General features: G+C 37.2%; 1 protein-coding gene across 2 annotated transcripts in view; it reads right to left on the reverse strand.

The window, feature by feature from the left end:
• DNAJC10 (DnaJ heat shock protein family (Hsp40) member C10) overlaps window positions 1-18,353 on the reverse strand; it is a 59,735-nt gene that overhangs the window by 23,499 nt on the left and 17,883 nt on the right. For both annotated transcript variants that reach the window (XM_082658633.1, XM_082658634.1), the window contains exons 10-11: window positions 2,613-2,656; window positions 1,828-1,965 (exon numbers count right to left, since the gene is read on the reverse strand). In XM_082658633.1, the coding sequence (XP_082514759.1) occupies window positions 1,828-1,965; window positions 2,613-2,656 (182 nt within the window). The remainder of the gene's footprint in view (window positions 1-1,827; window positions 1,966-2,612; window positions 2,657-18,353) is intronic.

Consider the following 18,353-nt stretch of genomic DNA (forward strand, 5'->3'; position numbering starts at 1 on the left):
TGTTAAAACACTAGAATATTTGGTGATCTAAGATGTTCATACCCCAATCAATAATTAATAGGAATTAAGAAAAACTTATTGGAAAACTGGAATGGACTTTATTATAGAGATTTTTAGAAATAATGTACCAGAACCAAACCACTTAGGAATTTTACAGAGTAAAATGTATATATATAAAAGATATATATATATATATATATATATATATATATATATATATATTTTTTTTTTTTTTTTTTTTTGCGGTATGCGGGCCTCTCACTGTTGTGGCCTTTCCTGTTGCGGAGTACAGGCTCCGGACGCACAGGCTCAGCGGCCATGGCTCACGGGCCCAGCCGCTCCGCAGCATGTGGGATCTTCCCGGACCGGGACACGAACCCACGTCCCCTGCATCGGCAGGCAGACTCTCAACCACTGCGCCACCAGGGAAGCCCAAAAGATATATTTTAAATTAAATATATTTTAGATCTAGGTCTCTTATTTAAAACAAAACAACTGAAATAGACACATCTCGATTCTAACAAACCTTCTTTATTTCTGTCCATATTTTATCCTCAGCATATTTTTCTCATAGAACTCTCTTTGCTCTTCTAATTCTCATGGAAGCAGCTGCTATTACAGAGTGCAGCAATAGTTACATCAAGAAAATGTATACAGGGGTTGATGAAACAGTTTATTGTATATCTTTAATTATAATAAACTATTTGAAATTCATATATTACTTGAAAGATCTAAAACTCCATTAAAAACTTGTAGAAACTACCACTGTATTCACAGTTTAATTGTGTTTCACATGAGAATAATCAATAGAAACAATATCTATAACGTAAGTACAGAAAACTCAATTTTCAGCTTAAAAAAAAATCTATAGCATATTCCCAAAAAATCTATGAAATAACTTGTTACCAAAGGGCTTAAAAGGCCAAAACAGAAGACTTTCATGTCTCAGTACTATAAGCTCATTCACTTTAGTCACATTCATGAAGATTTTACTAAAAATACTCCCATAACAGCTTATATAAATATGTAAGTTACAAATCCAGTAGAACCTCTTATAAACCTGTTTGTTTTAGAGTAAAATTTGGCAGTTACATCTAGAAGGGTACTGTCCAGCCTCTGAATTTCACCTGCCAGACATATTTAGCTGGCATAGTGTTTTACATTTTTTAAAACTTGAATGCTTTTAGGAGGGACAGGGACTGCTAATTCGTCACTCTGTGTTGTCACATTTCTAATATCACTCATTTATGTTTCCTAAGATCATATCTGAGCTTGCTGTTTTATATCAAAAATTAAAATATAGAAAAGAAAACTAAAGGTAGTCTGTCTTATATCAGTCTGTTTTTCTTTGTGGGTTCTCTAGGGACCTATCCGATATGCCAGTATTTGTCTCAGCTCCTTGACAACTATCTTGAACCTCAGTTTCCTCATTTATAAAATTAGGAATGTGAACCACACCAGTAGATTGCCAAACTGAGTCTACACTAGAATCAAACAGGGTGCTTTAAAAAAAACAGGTACCAGATTCCATCTAAACCTACCAATGATCTATATTTTAACATTAGAAAATACACAAATAAATGGAAACCAATAAATATTCATTTAACCTAAGAATGTATTCCATACCTTTGGGTTTTTAAAACTGTAATGGTTTATGCCAGTTTAAAAATAATCCTTATAGCTTAACTTTATAAACTGAAATATTAAACAGAATCCCAGAAATTAAATATTCTAAATAATTAAGTGTCCTATAATCAGGTGATATAAACTCGTTCCTTGTTTTGCTCATTGTTTACAAAATGATGTATTTGAATAAGTGATTCATACCAAAATACCACTTTTCTCTTTGTTATTTAAAGTGGCTCCAGGAGGAAAATATGCAGTAGTACTTGTTGTAATGTCCAAACTTTTACAAAGGTTGTCTTGGGTGGCACAGTCCATCCATCCTACATTAACAAGACCATCCTAAAATGGAAAGAAACAAAACATCGTGTTGTAAGTGGAAAAAAAAGTTAAAAGGATTTATATTTAGCAAAAACACAACTTTCCTACTATTCATTAAACTTTTAAAAAGAACACTCAAAAAATGATGCAGATTTGAATAACATGATTAATAAATTTAATCTAATATATATAAAAATTACACCTTACATAGGAAACATTTTCAAGCATACACAGAACATTAACAATCTTCGTAAGTGGCAAACTCCCAACCCATAAGGCAGCTTCAATAGTGTTAAAGTATCAACAACACACAGACTGCACTCCCTGACCATAATATGATGAGACTAAATAAATAAAATAACAAAACGACAAAAAATAATGTTTAGAAATGACAAAAACACTAATATATAACTTTCTGGTTAAAGAGGAACTCTAATGGAATACTTAGAAGTGAATGATAACGAAAACACCACATGTTAAAATGTATTGAACACAGCTAATTAATTAGAAAGAAACTTACAGCTATGAATACATTTATCAGAAAACAAGAAAGATTACAAATAAGTGAGATAAATGTTTAAGAAACCACCAAAGAAAATATTTGGAATCAGTTTTTAAATGTGTTTCTTAACATGGTGATACAATTTTACAAAGTAATTGATGCTTACCAACATTCCACTTAACCTGAGACGTGTCTGTGAAGTCAAACAATCTGGTGGGGGAAAAAAGACTTATGAGGCAATTTCAGCTTAAGTCTGTACTTTCATTAGCTGTTCCCCCAAACCATCATGTTGATTCTTAGGCAATTAATTGGGCTGTGCTGGTAAATACTGAGACTTTTATTTACTAGGTAGACATAGAGGTCAATGTCTCATTCTTCTCCCTCCCGTCCCCTTTTCTCTCCCTACCCCTCCCCTCCCTCTCCTTAGTCTTTTATTCTCTCCCCTTAGTTTCTCAGGATTTCCAGCTAAAAAAAAAAGAAGGAATTCCCTCGCAAGTACCTCTTTAGGAACTTATTCTCAAATGTCTCCTCCTATCAACAGTCCCCTTTATCCAAGGGATCTCATGATTTGGGGTAATAAAATGTAATGCCTATTTGATAAATAACAGTATGTGCAGAATCCTTAAAATACAATCTTAGAATAGCTTCTTCACCATTTTTATGTAAGTCCTATAAATATGAATGCTACGACACAATGAGATAGATTTAGAAGAAAGGGAGATGCAGCATCACAGAGCTCATGGGGATAGGTAAAATCAATCTACCTATGGTAAAAGTAAAATAATGTCACAAAGCTTTAAAAGTTTTCCTTATGTGTGGAATGGAGAGAAACATGTGCATTAAGCCAAAATGAGGGAAAACCCCTCAATGACAGACTAAGTTTAAGGGTGATTTTTGCTGCAAGGCAATACGTTCCTAAGATGGGCCTTACCCCATGAGGTGAGTGGCTGATTTTATCTGCAAGGCAATACCTTTCCAACACAGCAGCATAAAGGCTGAGAGGTGAAGTATGGGGAAAAGATCCATGTTGGGATTAAACATATGAAAATGCATTCATTAATTAGGATACTTTCTAACACTAGGACCAATTTTTAACCAATCTTATTGCTTGAATACAGTTTACGTTTGTGTAGGGTACTGAACTTCCAACTTAATTTACTAGGGGAAAGGGTCCTAGAAACGGAAAGTTATCATCTTCAAATATATATATATATATATATATATATATATATATATATATATTTTAAGGCCGCAGCACATGACATGTGGCATCTTACTTAGTTCCCTAACCAGGGATTGAACCTGTGTCCCCTGCATTGGGAGTGTGGAGTCTTAACCACTGGACCACCAGGGAAGTCCCCCAAATATATACTTTTGTGAGGCAAACATGTACATTTTTGAAATGAATACATATGAGGGAAAATCAGTAACTGCAAAAAATTATTATTTTGTGAGGGTTGTATCTGTCAACAACTAATTATTTTTTTGAAGTGTCAAAACATTTATAGCTATCTGATGGTATAATTTACCATAAGTATAATTAAGCTGAAAAATTTGCCCATTGAATATAAACCATATGATACTTTAAGAAATTAATAACTGTAGAGGAGAGATCAAGATGATGGAGTAGGAAGACATGGAGCTCATCTCCCCTGACAACATACCCAAAATACATCTACATGTGGAACAATTCTCATGGAAAACTAACTGGAAAATGGCAGAACTCCTACACAACCAAGGCTGCAAGAAAGATTTCCATATAACCAGGTAGGATGGAAAAGGCATAGGGTTGGGACCCCCATCTGAGATGGATCTGAAAGGAAGAGAAGGTCCCCATCGGCAGACCCTCAATGTGGGGAGCAAGTGGGTTGAACCACAGACTGGACATTCCAGTCCTGGGGTCCTGCAAGGAGGAGACAAGCGCCCTTGGCTGCCGGGAGAACTGCTGGGACAGATGAAGGGCTAGAGAAGCCTAGACTCCACTCATGAGGAGTACACGTGCTGGCTTACCAAAAATCAGGGCGGAGAGAGCTTTGCACTGGCAGCTGCCACTTGGCCACACTCCCCAATCCGAGCTGGTTGAACATCCCGGCCCCGCTCACTCCATACCACAGCCTGGTGCTAGATTTGGGCCAACCAAGCCCTGGGAGAAGACTTGGTCTAGCTATGCAGAGACAGACTGGGGTCCTGGGATGTGATCTGGGTGGAGTGGAAGTGGCCACTGTCAGCACTTGCTCAGGTAGTGTCGCAGGAGCACCCCGCAGTTTGCCTCCCAGTGGAGCCAATGCTCTGGCTCCACCCACTCCACACAGCAGCTTAGCCTTGGAGCTGGGGCAGACAGGTCTGGAAGAAGACTGCCACGGGGTCAGCCCAGTGCTCTGGTGGAAGCACAGCCACCTCAATTCCTGCAGCCACTACACCCCAACCCACAGCCCCAGCCTAGTGAATGTCCCAGCCTCACCCACTCCACGCCACAACCTTGCACTAGGTCTGGGATAAACAGAAGAAGGGATGAGAACTTGGGCTGGTTCCGACTGGAGCCTCAGATGCCTACAGAGGTGATGTACTGGTCCTTTGTGAGCACATGGGCCTCACTTGCTTCAGCAATCACCTCCTTTCGGGGCAGAGCACCACTCAAGGGGAATGGAGCCTGACTGAGCCCGACCCACAGGGCATTTACTCCAACAGCTGAGGAGCAGGCCCTGTCCCTGACAGGGCGGCAACAGCTATGCAGCAAAGAGGAAGTCCCACCTCACACCCTGCACAGTCTTTAGATCCCTCAAAACCAACCAAACCCCCTATCTAGGTGATAACGACCAGCATACCCCGAAGAAAGACATGGCTGGTGTCCATCATACACACAGAGTCTACACAGGGATGCTACCACATAAAAACACCCCTTTAAGACCATAATAGATAATCGTTTCTCCTAAATTCAGAGACAGTTAAGTAAAATGAAAAGGCAGAGGAAATACACCCAATTAAAAGAGCAAGAAAAATCCCCTGAAACAAATAATGAAACAGAGCTCACCAGTCTACCAGACACCAAGTTCAAAAAGGTGGTTATAAAAACGCTATATGAATTAAGAAAGATCAATATAAATGCATATCACTGTAACAAGGAACTAGAAACTACAAAGATGAACAAATCAAAAATAGATAAATAATTCAATTTCTAAGATAAAAAGAAATCTAGAAGCAATGTACAGCTAACTAAATGACACAGAAGAATGAATAAGCTGGAAGACAGAATAATAGAAATCACCCAATCAGAAGAGCAGACAAAGACAAGTGAAAAAAAAAATGAAAGGAACTTACAAGATCTATAAAATAATATAAAATGTGCCAACCTATGCATAATAGGGGTTTGAGAAGGAGAAGAGAAAAGGGGATCAAAAACTTATTTGAAGAAACTATGGCTGAAAATTTGCCAAACCTAAAGAAGGAAACAGATATCCAGATACAAGAAGCACAAAGGGTCCTAAACAAAATGAACCTGAACAGACCCACAAGATATATAATTAAGATGGCAAAACTTAAAGACAAAAAGAGCATCCTAAAGGCAGTGAGAGAAAAACACAGAGTTAATTACAAGGGAACCCCCATAAGGCTATCAGCTGATTTGCAGGCCAGAAGGGAGTGGCATAATATACTAAAAGTTATGAAAGGAAAAAACCTGCAACCTAGGATACTCTATACAGCAAGATTATCATTTAGAATAGAAGGAGAGATAAAGAATTTCTCAGACAAGCAAAAACTAAAAAGATTCAGTAATACTAAACCTACCCTAAAAGAAATATTGAAGGGTCTTCTCTAAATGGAAAAGGAGCAAGACACTCTAGGAAAGAGAAGATCAAAATAGGCAAGGCAAATACATAGTAAGAATTGAAGATCACTTAAATAAACTAGTATGTAGACTAAACAGTCAAAAAAAATTGTAAAAGTGACTCTATAATAAAAATAAAAGTATAAGTATAAACATGTAAGATAGGATATCAAAATTGCAAAGTACCAGGGAGGGGAATAAAAAATGTACATCTTTTAGAATGTGTTTGAATTGAGTGACTATCAGTTTACATCAAGTAGATAGTTATGGGTCAACACACCTCAATTCCATGGTAACCACAAATCAAAAACATAAAATAGATTCACAAAGACCAAAAAGAAAGGAAGTCACGCATACAACAAAAGAAAATCATCAGACCAAAAGAAAAAACAAAAAAATAAACTAACTACAAAACAACTGGAAAACAAGGATTACAATGGTAATAAATACAAACCTATCAACTACTTTAAATGTCAACAGACTAAATGCTTTGATCAAAAGACTGGCTGATTGGAAAGAAAAACAAGAACCTGAAATATACTGTCTACAAGACACTTACTTCAGGATAAAAGACACACACAGACTGAAAGTGAGGAGAAGGAAAATGATATTTCAGGCAAATGGGAATGACAAGAAAGTGGGGGTAGCAATATTCATATCAAACAAAGTGGACTTTAAGACAAAGCCCATAAAAAAAGACAAAGAAGGGCATTATATAATGATAAAGGAATCAACACAAGAGGATATTATACTCATTAACACATATGCACCTAATATAGCAGTACATAAATATATAAAGCAAATACTAAAAGACATAAAGGGAAAAACTGACAAAAATACAGTAATAGTAGATTTAACACTCCACTGACATCAAAGGACAGATCATCCAGACAGAAAATCAAGAAGGAAACAGTGGTTTTAAATGATACAACAGACCAGTTGGACTTAATAGATTTCTACAGAATACTACATCCCCTGAAAACCCCAGAATACACATTCTTTTCAAGTGCACATGGAATGTTCTATACGACAGACCACATGCTAGGTCATAAAACAAGCCTCAACAAATTTAAGAGGATAGAAGTTATTTCAAGCATCTTTTCTGACCACAATGGTATGAAATCAGAAATTAACTATGGAAAGAAAAACAGAGAAAGAACAAACATGTGGAGGCTGAACAACATGGTACTAAGAAACAAATGCATCAAAGATGGAATCAAAGAAGAAATTATAAAATACCTTGAGATTAAGGAAAATGAGAACACATTACAAAATCTCTGGCATGCAGCAAAAGCAATTCTTAGGGGGAAATCCACAGTGATACAGGCCTAACTCAAGAAACAAGAAAAATTTCAAATGAACAATCTCACCAACCACCTAAAAGAATTAGTAAAAGAAAAACAAAGTGCAAAGTCAGCAGAAGCAAGGAAATAATAAAGATCAGAGAGAAATAAAATAGATCAGGGAAAAAAATAGCAACAAAAAAGATCAATAAAACCAAGAGTTGATTTTTTGAAAAGATAAATAAAATCGACAAGCCAGGCTCATCAAGAAGAAAAGAGAGGACCCCACTAAAGAAATTAAGAAATGAAAGAGGAGAAATAACTGATATCACAGAAATACAAAAAATCAGAAGAGAAATACAATGAACAGTTACATGCCAACAAACTGGACAACCTAGAAGAAATGGGCAAATTTTTAGAAACACACAGCCTGGCAAGACTAAGTCAAGAAGAAACACAGTTTGAACAGGCTAATCACTAGAAGTGAAACAGAATCTGTAATCATAATTAAAAGAAAAACTTTCTGCAAACAAAAGTCCAGGACCAGATGGCTTCACTGAAGAATTCTACCAAACATAAAGAACTTAAACTAATCCTTCCCAAACTATTCCAAAAAACTGAAGAAGCGGGAACACTTCCAAATTCATTCTATGAGGCCACTTTTACCCTAATTACAAAACTAGACAAAGACACTACACACACAAAAAAAGTTACAGGCCAGTATCTATGATGAATATAGGTGCAAAAATCCTCAACAGAATATTAGCAAGCTGAATCCAACAATACCTGTAAAGGATCATACACCATGATCAAGTTGGATTCATTCCAGGATCACAAGGATGGTTCCACATATGCAAATCCATCAGTGTGATACACCGCATTAACAAAAGGAAAGACAAAAACCACATGATCACATGATCATCTCAACAGATGCAGAAAAAGCATTTCACAAAATTCAACATCCGTTCATGATAAAAACTCTCACCAAAGTGGGTGTAGAGGGAACATAGTATGACATAATAAAGGCCATTTACAACAAAGCCACAACAAACATAATACTCAGTGGTGAAAAGTAAAAGTCTTCCTTCTAAATTCAGGAATAAACCAAGGATGCCCACTCCCAGAGCTTCTATTCAACAGAGTATTATACGTCCTAGCCACAGCAATCAGATAAGGAAAATAAATAAAAGGTATCCAAATTGGAAGGGAAAAGGTAAAACTGCCACCCTTTGCAGATGACATACAATACTCTATATACAAAACCCTAGTCTTCACCCAAAAAAGTATAAGAACTAATCAAGGAATTTGGCAAGATAGCAGCATACAAGATTAATACAGAGAAATCTGTCATGTTTCTATACACTAAAAATGAAATAAGTAAAAAAAAAAATCCCATTTAAAATCTCATCAAAAAATTTAAATACCTAGGAATAAACGTAACCAAGGAGGTGAAATACCTACGTGCTGAAAACTATAAATCACTGGTAAAGGAAATGAAAATGATTCAAAAAAATGGAAAGATATCCTATATTCTTAGATGGGAAGAATATTGTTAAAATGGATATACTACCCAAAGCAATCTACAAATTTAATGTAATCCCTATCAAAATACCATGACATTTTTCACAGAATTAAAACAAATAATCCTAAAATTTATATGAAAACACAAAAGGCCCAGAATTGCTAAAACAATTCTAAGGAAAAAGAACAAAGCTGGAGGCATAACCCTTCTCAACTTCAGAATATACTACAAAGCTACAGTAATCAAAAAGCATGGTATTAGTACAAAGACATATAGATGAACAGAGAGCCCAGAAATAAACCCAAATAATCTATGACAAAGGAAACAACAATATAGAGAAAAGACAGTCTCTTCAACAAATGGTGTTGAGAAAGGTGGACAGCTACATGTAAATCAATGAATTTACTCCCCTCCCACCCTATACAAAAATAAATTCAAAATGATTTAAAGGAGAGAGTAATCAAGATGGCAGAGTAGTAGGACGTGATGCTTACCTTCTCCCACAAATACATCAAAAATACATCAACATGTGGAACAATTCTCACAGAATATCTACTGAACACTGCCAGAACACCTCAAACTGCTGAAAGGGCAAGAAAATCTCCATGTAACCAGGTAGGAAAAAAGAAAAAAAAGAAAGGAATCAAGACAGGACCTGTGTCCCTGGGAGGGAGCTGTGAAAGAGGAAAGGTGCCAGCCCCCCTGGCAGGGAGATTGGCCAGGACAGAAGGGGAGCTTCAGAGACTCGGAGAAGAGTGCAGCAGCTAGCTTGTGGCAGCCAGAGTGAAGGAAGAACTGCACAAACGGTCAGTGCCACCACCCTGCACTCTCCAGCCAGAGGCATGTGTCTGCCAGTGCGGGCAGGGGCTGGGTACTGGAACTCAGGCTTCAGAAATCAGAACTGGGGAGAGGACTGGGGTTGACTGTGTGAAGACAGCCCTGGGGGGTGCTGGAATCCAGTGCGACCATGGATGGTGGTGTGCACAGAGGAAGCCTGGGCCGCCTTAGAGGCCAGCTGCCATTATTTGGGGGGTGCGTGAGGGGAGGGGCGGGATGCGGGTTGTAGCCTTCTTCCCTGTGCACACACTTGCAGAGGGTAGGGCAGTGCCTGCAAGGGAACGAGGGGACGTCACAAGCTGCCACCACTGCCTGCCCAGATGCCAGGAGCGGTTGCAGGCTGCCGCCGCCTCCCTCCCAGACCTCAGGAGTGGTTGCAAGCCACCCCTGCTCCCATCGCATGCTCCAGGGGGTCGCCTGAGCTGCCACTGTTGTCAAGAACCCCAGGACTGGGCACCAGCCACTGCATCTGCACACCCCCTATCAAGGGGATAACAACAAGCACATGCTGAGGAAAGAGGTGACAGGCATCCATACTAAAAACAGCCCCTACAACAAATAAATTAAACCCACACAAACTACACAGGGACGCCCCCACATGTAAACAGCCACAAGATAATTGTTTCTCCTAAACTCAGGGAGTAAGAGAAATATAACTAAAATGAAGAAGCAGAGGAACCACTTTCAGTTAACAGACCAAGAGCATTCCCCTGAAAGAACAAATAATGAAATAAACCTCTTCAGTCTAATAGACACTGAGTTCAAAACGGAGGTAATGAAAATACTAAAGAAATTAAGAAAGGCGATCAACAGAAATGCAGAATAGTGTAAAAAGGAACTAGAAACTATAAAGAGGAACCAAGAAAAATTAGAAAACTCATTTGCCGACATGAAAGCTGAGTTAAAGCAATGAAAAACAGAATGAATAGTGCAGAAAAACAGATAAGTGATGTGGAAAACAGAGTAATGGAAATCACCCAATCAGGACAGCAGACAGAAAGCCAAATGAAAAAGAAATGAAAGCAATATAAGAGACCCGCAGGATAATATAAAGCAGTGGTCCCCAACGTTTCTGGCACCAGGGACCGGTGAGGAAGACAATTTTTCCACCGATGGGGGTGGGGGTGGGGGTGGGGGATGGTTCAGGTGGTAATGCAAGTGATGGTTCAGGTGGTAATGAGTGAGCGGGAGCGATGGGGAGTGGCAGATGAAGCTTCGCTCACTTGTCTGCCACTCACTTCCTGCTGTGCGGCCTGGTTCCTAACAGGCCACAGTGGTTGGGGACCTCTGATATAAAGCGTGCCAACCTATGCATAATATGGATTCCAGAAGTGGAATAAAGAGAAAAAGGGACGGAAAGTGTATTAGAAGAAATTATGGCTGAAAACTTCCCAAACCTAAAGAAGTAAACAGATATCCATGTACAGGAAGCACAGAGGGTCCCAAACAGACCTACACCAAGACATATGATAATAAAAATAGCAAAAGTTAAAGAGAGGGTTCTAAAGGCAGCAACAGAAAAACAAAAGAGTTAATTACAAGGGAACCACCATAAGACTATCAGTTGATTTGTCTACAGAAACACTGCAGGCCAGAAGGGACTGGCAAGATATATTCAAAGTCCTGAAAGGGAAAAATCTACAACATAGGATAATCTACCCTGTAAGATTATCATTAGAATAGAAGGAGAGATAAAGAATTTCTCAGGGGACTTCCCTGGTGGTCCAGAGGTTAAGACTCTGCACTTCCACAGCAGGGGCATGGGTTTGATTCCTGGTCCAAGAACGAAGATCCTGCATGCCACATGACGTGGCCAAAAAACAACATCAGAGAGAAAAGCAGGACAATATAGGAAAGAGAAAATCACAACCTCAAAGTAAGTCACTTAAATAAGCCAGTACACAAATTAAAAAAAAAGAAATCAAAAACTTCTGTGAACATGATGATAACCACAATGAACAGCAAAAGGATGAACATGAAGGTGTAAACGGGGACATCAAAAATCATAAGATGCGGGGAGTAAGAAAATGTGTATATATTTTTTTCCTAGAATATATTTGAGCCTATAAGACTACCAGTCTAAGGCAAGCAGAAATAGGAAGGGTTAACACGCTAGAAAAGCAGGGTAACCACAAATCAAAAACATACAATAGATTCACAAAAACCAAAAAGAAGAGAACACAAGTATAATACAAAAGAAAATCATAAAACCACAAAAGGGTCATCCATTTACAATGCTTGGTGTCAGTTTATTTATCTCTTGTAAAAATAAAATACAGTGTGCGTGTGTGGAAAAAAAACAACAAAAGGGAAAACAAAGAGACAAAGAAGAAATATAAAATCAATGGGAAAACAAGGTTTAAAATGGCAATAAATACATATCTATCTATAATTAACTTAAATGTTAACAGACGAAATGTTCCAATCAAGAGACACAGAGTGGAAGACTGGCTAAAAAAACAAGAGCCTAAAATATGCTGCCTACTAGACACCCATTTTAGGGCAAAGGACAAACATAGATTGAAAGTGAGGGGACAGAAAAAGATATTTCATACAAAAGGAAATGATAAGAAAGTAAGAGTTGCAACGCTCATATCAAACAAGACAGATTTTAAAACAAAGATCATAAAGAAGGATAAAGAAGGACACTACGTAATGATAAAAGGATCAATACAAGAGGACTTCACACTCATCAACATACATACACCTAATACAGTAGCACCCAAATACATAAAACAAATATTAACAGAGATAAAGGTAGAAATTGGTAGGAATACAACAGTAGTAGGAGACTTTAACACCACACTCACATCAATGCACAGATCTTCCAGACAATCAATAAGGCAACAGAGACCCTACATAATATAACAGAAGAGCTAGACTTAATTGGTATTTTCAGGACATTACATCCCAAAAAAATCAGAATACACATTCTTTCCAAGTACACATGGAGCATTCGCTAGGATTGACCACATACTAGGGCACAAAACAAGCCTCAACAAATTTAAGAGCATAGAAATTATCTCAAGCATCTTTTCTAACCACAATGCCGTGAAAGTAGAAATTAACCACAAAAAAAGAAATGAGGAAAAAACGATTACATGGAGACTAAATAACATGCTACTAAAAAACCAATGGGTCAACGATGAAATCAAAGAGGAAATTAAAAAATACCTTGGGACAAATGACAATGCAAACAAAATGATACAAAATCTCTGGGATGCAGTAAAAGCAGTTCTTAGAGTGAAGTTCATAGTGATACAGGCCTTCCTCAAAAAACAAGAAAAATCTCAAATAAACAAACTAACCTACCACTAAAAAGAATTAGAAAAAGGACAACAAAACCTAAAGTCAGCAGAAGGAAGGAAATAATAAAGATCTGAGAGGAAATAAATAAAATAGAGATTAAAAAAATAAAAATAATCAATAAAACAAAGAGCTGGTTCTTTGAAAGGATAAAGAAAATAAACAAACCCCTGGCCAGGCATACCAAGAAGAAAAGAAAGAGAACACAAATAAACAAAATAAGAAATGAAAAAGGAGAAATCTCAACTGATACCACAGAAATACAAAACACCATGAACAATTATATGCCAACAAATTGGACAACCTAGAAGAAATGGACAGGTTTCTAGAAACATACAGCCCACCAAAACTGAATCAAGAAGGAATAGATAATTTGAAAAGACCAATCATTAGAAGTGAAAGAGAATTTGTAATTAAAAAACTCCCTACAAACAAAGTCCAGGACCACAGAGCATCACAGGTGAATTCTACCAAACATACAAAGAAGAATTTATACCAACCCTTCTCAAACTCTTCCAAAAAACTGAAGAGGAGGGAACACTCCCAAGAACATTCTATGAAGCCACCATCACCCTGTTACCAAAATCAGACAAAGACGCAACCAAAAAAGAAAATTACAGGCCAATATCTTTGATAAATATAGATGCAAAAAACCTCAACAAAACATTAGCAAACTAATCTTACAACACATAAAAAAGATCATACACCACAACCAAGTCGGATCCATCCTAAATTCACAAGGATGGTTCAACATACACAACTCAATTAATGTGATACACCACATAAACAAAAGAAAGGCAAAAACCACATGATCATCTAAACAGATGAAGAAACAGCACTTGACAAAATTCAGCATCCATTCATGATAAAAACTCTTACCAAAATAGGTACAGAGGGAACATATCTCAAGATAGAAAAGTTATTTATGACACATCTACAGCCAATACAATACTCAACCGTGAAAAGATGAAAGCCTTACTAAAATCTGGAACAAGACAAGGATGCCCACTCTCACCTCTTCTATTCAACATAGTATTGGAAGTCCTAGCCATCAGACAAGAGAAAGAAATAAAACACATCCAAATTGAAAGAGGTAAAATTGTCATCATATGCAGATGATATGATACTATATATAAATAACCCTAAAGACACCACACAAAAACTACTAGAACTGATAAATTCAGCAAGGTAGCAGGATACAAGGGTAACATACAGAGAAGCAAGAAGAACTACAATCCTGCAGCATGTGGAACAAAACCCACATTCATAGAAAGAAAGACAATATGAAAAGGCAGTGGACTATGTACCAGATGAAAGAACAAAATAAAACCCTAGAAAAACAACCACATGAAGTGGAGACGGGCAACCTTCCAGAAAAAGAATTCAGAATAATGATAGTGAAGATGATTCAGGACCTTGGAAAAAGAACGGAGGCAAAGATCAAGAAGATGCAAGAAATGTTTAACAAAGACCTAGAAGAATTAAACAGAAGTAAACAATACAATATCTGAAATTAATAATACACTAGAAGGAATCAATAGGAGAATAACTGAGGCAGAAGAATGGATAAGTGACCTGGAAGACAAGAATGGTGGAAATCACTGCCATGGAACAGAATAAAGAAAAAAGAATGAAAAGAAATGAAGACAACCTAAGATACCTCTGGGACAACATTAAATGCACCAACATTTGCATTATAGGGGTCCCAGAAGGAGGAGAGAGAGAAAGGACCCGAGAAAATATCTGAAGAGATTATAGTTGAAAACTTCCTAACATGGGAAAGGAAATAGCCACCCAAGTCCAGGAAGTGCAGAGAGTCCCAGGGAGAAACACGCTGAGACACATACTAATCAAACTGACAAAAATTAAAGACAAAGAAAAATGATTAAAAGCAACAAGAGAAATATGACAAATAACATACAAGGGAACTCCCATAAGGTTAACAGCTGATTTCTCAGCAGAAACTCTACAAGCCAGAAGGAAGTGCCAAGATATATTTAAAGTGATGAAAGGGAAGAACCTACAACCAAGGTTACTCTACCCGGCAAGGATCTCATTCAGATTCGACAGAGAAACCAAGAGCTTTACAGACAAGCAAAAGCTAAGAGAATTCAGCACCACCAAACCAGCTCTACAACATATGCTAAAGGTACTTCTCTAAGTGGGAAACACAAGAGAAGAAAAAGGCCTACAAAATCAAACCCACAACAATTAAGAAAATGGTAATAGGAACATACATATCTATAATTACCTTAAAGGTGAATGGATTAAATGCTCCAACCAAAAGACACAGGCTCGCTGAACGGATACAAAAACAAGACCCGTATATATGCTGTCTATAAGAGACCCACTTCCCTAGGGACACATACAGACTGAAAGTGAGGGGATGGAAAAAGATATTCCATGCAAATGGAAATCAAAAGAAAGCTGGTGTAGCAATACTCGTATCAGATTAAATAGACTTAAAAAATAAAAAATGTTACATGAGACAAGGAAGGACACTACATAATGATCAAGGGATCAATCCAAAAAGAAGATATAACAATTATAAATATATATGCACCCAACATAGGAGCACCTCAATACATAAGGCAACTGCTAATAGCTCTAAAAGAGGAAATCGACAGTAACACAATAATAGTGGGGGACTTTCACACGTCACTTACACCAATGGACAGATCATCCAGACAGAAAATTAATAAAGAAACACAATCTTTAAATGACACAATAGACCAGATAGATTTAACTGATATTTACAAGACATTCCATCCAAAAACAGCAGATTACACTTTCTTCTCAAGTGCACACGTAACATTCTCCAGGATAGATCACATCTTGGGTAACAAATCAAGCCTTGGTAAATTTAAGAAAACTGAAATCATATCAAGCATCTTTTCCGACCACAACGCTATGAGATTAGAAATCAATTACAGGGAAAACAAGTAAAAAACACAAACACATGGAGGCTAAACAATACACTACTAAATAACCAAGAGATCACTGAAGAAATCAAAGAGGAAATAAAAAAATACCTAAAGACAAATGACAACAAAAACACGATGATCCAAAACGTATGGGATGCAGCAAAAGCAGTACTAAGAGAGAATTTTATAGCAATAAAATCCTACCTCAAGAAACAAGAAAAATCTCAAATAAACAATCTAACCTTACAACCTAAAGGAACTAGAGAAAGAAGCACAAACAAAACCCATAGTAGAAGGAAAGAACTCATAAAGATCAGAGCACAAATAAATGAAAGAGAAATAAAGAAAATAGCAAAGGTCAATGGAACAGGATACAAAGCCCAGAGATAAACCCATGTATCTATGGTCAACTAATCTATGACAAAGGAGGAAAGGATATACAATGGAGAAAAGACAGTCTCTTCAATAAGCGGTGCCGGGAAAATTGGACAGCTACATGTAAAAGAATGAAATTAGAACACTCCCTAACACCATACACAAAATAAACACCATACACAAAATAAACTCAAAATGGATTACAGACCTAAATGTAAGACCAGGCACTATAAAACTCTTAGAGGAAAACATAGGAAGATCACTGTGACATAAATCACAGCAAGATCTTTTTTGATCCACCTCCTAGAGTAATGGAAATAAAAACGAAAATAAACAAATGGGACCTAATGAAACTTCAAAACTTTTGAACAGCAAAGGAAACCATAAACAAGATGAAAAGACAATCTTCAGAATGGGAGAAAATATTTGTAAATGAATCAATGGACAAAGGATTAATCTCCACAATATATAAACAGCTCATGCAGCTCAATATTAAAAAGCAAACAACCCAATCCAAAAATGGGCAGAAGACCTAAACAGACATTTCTACAAAGAAAACATACAGACGGCCAAGAGGCACATGAAAAGCTGCTCAACATCACTAATTATTAGAGAAATCGAAGTCAAAACTACAGTGAGGTATCATCTCACACCGGTTAGAATGGGCATCATCAGAAAACCTACAAACAGCAAATGCTGGAGAGGGTGTGCAGAAAAGGTAACCCTCTTGCACTGTTGGTGGGAATGTAAATTGATACAGCCACTATCAAGAACAGTTTGGAGCCTCTTTAAAAAACTAAAAATAGAACAACCATATGACCCAGCAATCCCACTACTGGGCATATTCCCAGAGAAAACTGTAATTCAAAAAGACACACGCACCCCAATGTTCACTGCAGCACTATTTACAATAGCCAGGTCATGGACGCAACCTAAATGCCCATCGACAGACAAATGTATAAAGAAGATGTGGTACATATATACAATGGAATATGACTCAGCCATAAAAAGGAACAAAATTGGGTCATTTGTAGAGATATGGATGGACCTAGAGACTGTATACAAAATGAAGTCAGAAAGAGAAAAGTATCATATATTCATGCATATGTGGAATCTAGAAAAATGGTACAGATGAACCAGTTTGCAAGGCAGAAATAGAGACACAGATGTAGAGAACAAACATATGGACACCAAGAGGGGAAAGCAGGGGTGGGGGCTGGTGGTGGGATGAACTGGGAGATTGGCACTGACATATATACACCAATATGTATAAAACAGATAACTAATAAGAACCTGCTGTATAAAAAAATTTTAAAGTAACATAGAGATATCAGTTCCATTTCTTCACACCAACAATGAAATATCAGAAAGAGAATGTAAAAAACCAATGCCTTTTCAAATCACAGCCCCAAAATAAACTACTTAGGAATAAACCTGACCAAGGAGGTGAAAGACTTATACGATGAGAACTATGAAACATTAAAAAAGGAAACTGTAGATGATTCAAAAAAATGGAAAGATAACCCATGCTCCTAGATTGGAAAAATTAATATTGTTAAAATGGCCATACTACCCAAAGCAATCTACAGATTTAATGCAATCCCTATCAAATTACCCATGACATTTTCACAGAATTAGAATAATCCTAAAATTCATATGGACCCATAAAAGAGCCAGAATTGCCAAAGCAATCCTGAAGAAAAAGAACAAAGCAGGAGGCATAACCCTCCCAGACTTCAGACAATACTACAAAGCTACAGTAATCAAAACAGTGTGGTACTGGCACAAAACCAGACATATGGATCAATGGGACAGAACAGAGAGCCCAGAAATA

This window comes from Grampus griseus (assembly GCF_964374135.1).
Source record: "Grampus griseus genome assembly, chromosome: 7".
NCBI lineage: Eukaryota > Metazoa > Chordata > Mammalia > Artiodactyla > Delphinidae > Grampus > Grampus griseus.